General features: G+C 38.0%; 1 protein-coding gene across 4 annotated transcripts in view; it reads left to right on the top strand.

Moving 5' to 3' along the window:
- LOC112147474 (solute carrier family 12 member 7) overlaps positions 1 to 6,000 on the top strand; it is a 37,868-nt gene that overhangs the window by 18,722 nt on the left and 13,146 nt on the right. For all 4 annotated transcript variants that reach the window (XM_024273909.2, XM_036216245.1, XM_024273910.2 and 1 more), the window contains 7 exons: positions 1,062 to 1,192; positions 1,287 to 1,411; positions 1,493 to 1,597; positions 4,671 to 4,882; positions 4,990 to 5,157; positions 5,703 to 5,801; positions 5,909 to 5,966. In XM_024273909.2, the coding sequence (XP_024129677.1) occupies positions 1,062 to 1,192; positions 1,287 to 1,411; positions 1,493 to 1,597; positions 4,671 to 4,882; positions 4,990 to 5,157; positions 5,703 to 5,801; positions 5,909 to 5,966 (898 nt within the window). The remainder of the gene's footprint in view (positions 1 to 1,061; positions 1,193 to 1,286; positions 1,412 to 1,492; positions 1,598 to 4,670; positions 4,883 to 4,989; positions 5,158 to 5,702; positions 5,802 to 5,908; positions 5,967 to 6,000) is intronic.

Here is a 6,000-nt window from a genome sequence, read left to right as displayed (position 1 = left end):
ACAGGGCCCGCAGAACTGATTGTGAAGGCCTCCGGGCAGATTTCTTTGACCCTAGCAACAAATGGTGCTGCACTGTGATTGGTTAATGTTTAAATAGGAAAATACACGTCTGGAAGCAGCGCAATGAAAGGACGAAGACAGAGCATTTGGAATTATAGAATACGTATTCACGGAAATAAATAATTAATATCAGTCTGTGATTCAGATATTTTTAGGCCAGCAGAGAAGACCTTGCAGGCCCTGACGGCCAGCCACTGGTTGAAAGTACTGCAGTCAGGCATGTCCAAAGTCTGGGTCGTCGACCTATACGGCCTCCGTTCAAAGTTCTACTGCCCCACAGGCTCCTGTCATTAAATCAGCAACCAGCACTCTCTAAGAACTACGATTTCTTGGTTGTGGTTGGCTGAATTACATTATAAGCCCCTGTAAACCTGTGTCAACAACTTGTAGCTGCTTGACCTTCAGAGCCTTAAGGGCCAAACAAGAAGAATAGCTTTGTTACTATGATACACACCAGTGGTTTGTATTTCGGAATAAGAGAACTACTTGTGTTATTTTCCTGTTCACATGATGTAAATTTAGAAGTTTACAGTGAACATTTCATTGGGAAAAACTTCATATGAACCCAGATTTAATGTTGAAGAATTTTTTTTTCTAGACTTTCTTAAAATGTTAATTCTGGTCGTCAAATGTGAAATTCACAGTAATTTTAGTAAAAATGTTTTTTGTTTTTTTTTTGCATGTCTTCATGTTTCGTCTTCATTTGCATTATTTGTTAGTTAAACGGTTCGAAGAATGCAGGTTGAATGGTTGACCGATGCAAATTTAAACCTCACTAAATTTGGCCCAGTTTGATCAAAGTATGACTTAAGTCATCCTTTAAATGCTGCAAATGCTATTTGTTTCTGATTTTGAGGTCATTTCAGATGTTACCATTTTGAATTACCAAAGTGAAATAAAACAGATATCAAGATTTACAACAAATATTTCAATACTCATAGGAATCTTGTAACATTTTTACAATTAAAAATTGCAGAAGTTGATTTTTTTTCTCTTCACAGCTGGAGGCTCATACTACATGATCTCCAGATCTTTGGGCCCAGAATTTGGAGGAGCAGTTGGTCTCTGTTTCTACCTAGGAACCACTTTTGCTGGATCCCTGTACATCCTGGGTACCATAGAAATTCTGCTGGTGTGACCCCTTTATATCCACCTGCTCAGTTCTAACTTGTACTGATCGGTTTATTTACTAAGGCGCGTTTTCACTCTTCTTGCTTTGCCATCAGATCTACATCGTTCCTACAGCTACAGTGTTCAAAGATGACAGTGAAGACGCCAAGCACAACAACATGCGTGTCTACGGCACATGCTGTCTTCTCCTGATGGCACTAGTTGTGTTTGTGGGAGTAAAGTGAGTATGCACACCTGTACGCCGGTGAACACCGACAACGGCACACCGGCTCACGTTGTACTGGACTTCTTTTGTCCTCAGGTATGTGAACAAGCTGGCTCTTGTGTTTCTATCCTGTGTGATTCTATCCATCATGGCCACCTACGCAGGAGCTATAAAGACTCTAATTGAACCACCAGAGTTTAGGTGAGTGCCACAATAGAAACAACAAACCCTTTCCAAGCAGGAAATTCACAAAAAAAAAAAAAAATCTTGAAGGCATTATCAAATTAAAGAAATGTGACGAGCTCCAAACACCCAGTTTGGGTTTATTTTGTAGCTTTGTTTTGTAATGATCTCCGATGTCTCGAGAGTGAGGTTCACATAATGAACACAAAATGTAAATATTTGTTGTGCACAATCTTTAAAGTCCCACTCCGATCATCTTTTGATCTATTTGCAAAGTACCGGTATTCCCAGTGTTCTTTTAATGATGATGTTTTAGCCAAAATTTAAAAAAAAAATTGTCATTGGAGTGGGCCTCTAAAATATTTTTACTGTTTTTATTTTAAAATAAATTCCTTTAAAATAATTATATATAAAATAAAAAGAAAAATGTCACCATTAAGATTATTTCTTGCTTTGTTTTAAAAAAAGCTGCATTCAAAAAATAACTGGGTCTAATAGAAAAATCATAAATGCTGCATCATGTGTCACTGCAGAGTCTCACAGCTGGTATAGTTTCTTGTCCTGTTTATTTAAACAGCACCTGTACTGACAGATGAATACTTTAATCTGTTATTTTCACAGGTACAATGAAATTAATTTAATTAAATGATGAAAGAATTTACCACTAGACACCAGTCGCATTTTTACATGACGTGTAAACAGGCCACAGCGGTTTTAAGAAAAAGTTAACATTTTACGGGAACCGGACAATTGTTCTCTAAAAGAGGACACCGGTCAGTGGGCGACCGGGCACATTTCGAGGTTGCATGGTGGCAGTCCAATGACAGGTGGATATGACGCCATTATGAAATTGGGCGATAGCTGGGCCGCCACAGGGCAAATTGCCAGCCAGCAGCAGCTCTGATTGGACGATGTATAAATGTCTCTGGACATAGTCGTCCATACCAGGTGTCACCAGCCACCCAGGAGCCAGGGAATATATAAAAAGCAGGTCATTCTGCATAACTGACTGCCAATGTCTACATTTATGACCATAACAATGATTCTCAAAAAAAAAAAGAAGATATCAGGCGGCAAGAAATCTAGAATATTCTGCCGATGCCTCCCCATCACACGATGGCAGTTCTATTTGTGTCCAGACTTAGTTAATGTCCTGGAGTTGGTTAATGAAAGACCTAAATGCAAAAGATCTAATGCAAATGTTTAAAAATCTATTTAACATTCTTAAAGAATCCAAGGTGAACAGAAGATAAACTATCAGACTTTAGCTTCAAACATGCATATATACGTGACCTGATTAAGTGCTAGTGAAATCACAGACCTACTGAGCAAATAATCAAGTGGAAAACAATAGATAGTAAGCAACTAATCTGGTTTGCTTGTGCCACAGAGGAAGAAAGAACAAAAAACACAAGGAAACATGATAGTAAACTGAAAAAAACCATGCATGAGTCTAAACAACAAAGAAACCACACCCAAAAGTCATTGAATGGGGAACACATTGTGTCAAATGTTAATTCTATCGTCTCATTGTTGATTATAAACTATAGAGTAGAGAAGTGTGGAGGAAGTTCATTTTTTAGATCAGTTAAAACTTTCATGATAAAGATAGGGCTCGAACAGTTATGTCATCTTTGTATTATGTGTATCCTTGATAACTGTCTCATAGAGGTCCCATGTCTGGTCCTTGGAACATATATCAAAGTCATTATGTCTGCTGGATGAAAACCTCTCTGTAGTATGTTTTAGGGCAAGGGTCACCAACCTTTTTGAAACTGAGGGGTACTTCATGGGTAATGAGTCATACGAAGGGCTACCAGTTTGAAATAACTAAATTTGCTTAGTTATAGTTAGTTTTACATTGTTAATAATTAATAATGATATTCCTCTATGTAAAGAAACTGATTTCTTACCACAATTATCAACACTGACAACAAGCTAGGAACCAGATATCAATATTCAGCACTTTGTTAATCTTGTTACATTTTCAGATGATAACTTACATTTCATAGAAAAATGTCCCATTTTCACTATGTTGTACCATGTTCATAATGTTAAACAGAAAACAACTTGCACATTTTCAAAACAAATCATGTTCCATTTTGAACAAATAACCAAATCTGCAGCATTTTTAGCAAAATGTACTTGAACTGGACGAGGTCAGAGGTCACCTAAACTTGTGTAAAGTTCATGTATCATGAACAGATTTTTAAGAAATGTTAATTTATAAATCTATGTAAATGCAAGTGTAATTTTAAGGAAAAAAAGCAACAGACTAAAACTGAACTTCAGACGTAATTCACAAGTGCCTTGTGCTATTTTTAGAAGAGACCTGGGGGACAAAACCTTCGGCTTGGATTTTTTTTTTTTTTAGCACGTAAAAGGCAATGGTCTTGCGCTCATTCACATTCGTCTGGCATTCAAGTCAAAGCGGTGGAGTCTGTTGGGAATGGGTCTTGAAATTCTAGTACCCCCTCAAATCTGATTAACAGGCTGTATCTGTGTGGGATTTGCAAACCTATGTCTGAGTGCAGAGGTCCATATGTACTGATCATGTCCGCGGTCTGTCACTGGTGGGCCTCCACTCCTGGGTCTGTTACAAATTCTGCCAGTAGTTTAGTGTCTTAATATAAGTCTGCTGATGATATTTTAAGACAAGTTCACCTGCAACATCCTACTATCAACCCAAAGGTGCTATGGCCAGGTGGCTCTGTCTGTCCGTTAAACAACTTTGTGTCTTCATGGCAGTTTGAGTGATGACTTACTGGCAATTATTTTTTTATACCCACAGAATGTTGAAACGGATGAAACACTGAAAAGGTTTTCCCTTAGAATTTTGAGTTTTTGATCCTAAAAAGTAAGACACACTGTACACAGTGAGACTATTAAGTGGAAAACACAAAATGAAGTGTGTGTATCACCTCAATACAACTGCTACAACCACTATGTTTACGACCCCCACTGAGTTTTTCCAAGATATCTCTAACTTATTATGAGTAGTGTGCTTCCAAATAACAAGCAAGTAATCTGTAATCATTATAACCAGTACAACCACTACAACCAGTCCTAACTCCACCTTTCTCATCTGCAGTGTCTGTCTGTTGGGGAACCGCTCTCTGAGGAATGAAATGTTTGAAAAGTGTGCAAAGATGGAAATCATAAAGAACAGAACTATCCACACCAAGCTCTGGGACATCTTCTGCGACAGCCAGTATCCCAACGCCACCTGTGACGAATACTTCTCCTTGAACAATTTAACAGAAATACAAGCCATACCTGGGCTGCTGAGTGGGGTCATAAAAGGTGAACAGAAAAATCAGCTGAACGTTCCGAGTTTATCACCTTCAAGGTAACAGCTGGTCTGGATGATTACGGCACCGATTAAGAACGCCTTTAATCTGTTTTCTCAGAAAACCTATGGAGCAATTATGGTCCAGCTAGAGTGGTAATAGAGAAGCAAAACCAGCCCTCAGTACCAGCTCCAACCCTATCAACCGACAGAGATCAAAACTATGTCTTCAGTGACATTGCTACGTTCTTCACATTACTGGTGGGGATTTACTTTCCATCTGTAACAGGTAAATATGACTTTACAATCAAACAAGGAGAATTCAATCCATTTCTGGATCATTGTATAAAAGGAATTACATTTTGAGATTGTCTTAAAGTCCCACCCCAGTTTAAACTACACTATATTACCAAAAGTATTTGCTCTCCTGCCTTGACTCATAAATGAAATGAAGTGCAATCCCATTCCTAACCCATAAAGTTCATTATGATGTCGGTCCACCTTTACAGCTTCAACTCTTCTGGGAAGGCTGTTCATAAGGTTGAGGAGTGTGTTTAAATGTACCAGTAAATCTGTGTAAAAACATGTTCCAACTTTCCTCGAAAATGCTAATGCATCTTGAGCACTCTGTAAGGAATATCTTTGATTATCTTTGATTCTGATCATTCAGATGGGAATACAGATTCAGATAATTTTGGTAATATAGTGAATGTCCTCCATCATACGAAAAATGCTAGGAGAACATGTTAAAATAAAAAAAAATTCCAATTTCATTGAAGTGGGTTCAAATATGTTTCCATTATTTGAAATGTGCTCATGTATGGATTTTTGCAGGTATAATGGCTGGTTCAAACAGATCAGGTGATCTCAGAGACGCTCAGAGGTCCATCCCGGTGGGAACCATCCTGGCTATTCTCACCACCTCTTTTGTCTGTATCCCTCATTTTGAAGTGAAAAAGTGCTACTGAAACTTATATCTCAGAAAATTTCTGTTATTTCTGTTGTGGCAGTCACATTTTTTTTAACTTGACTCTGATCAGATATCTCCTTTGTGGTCTTGTTTGGAGCTTGTATTGAAGGAGTGGTCCTGAGAGACAAGTACAACTATTTCCTATTTTAGTTTTTGTAAGAT

Source organism: Oryzias melastigma, linkage group LG17 (genome assembly GCF_002922805.2).
Source record: "Oryzias melastigma strain HK-1 linkage group LG17, ASM292280v2, whole genome shotgun sequence".
Classification (NCBI taxonomy): domain Eukaryota; kingdom Metazoa; phylum Chordata; class Actinopteri; order Beloniformes; family Adrianichthyidae; genus Oryzias; species Oryzias melastigma.
Note: the sequence above shows the minus strand (reverse complement) of the source record. Positions and strands in the feature narration are given on the sequence as shown.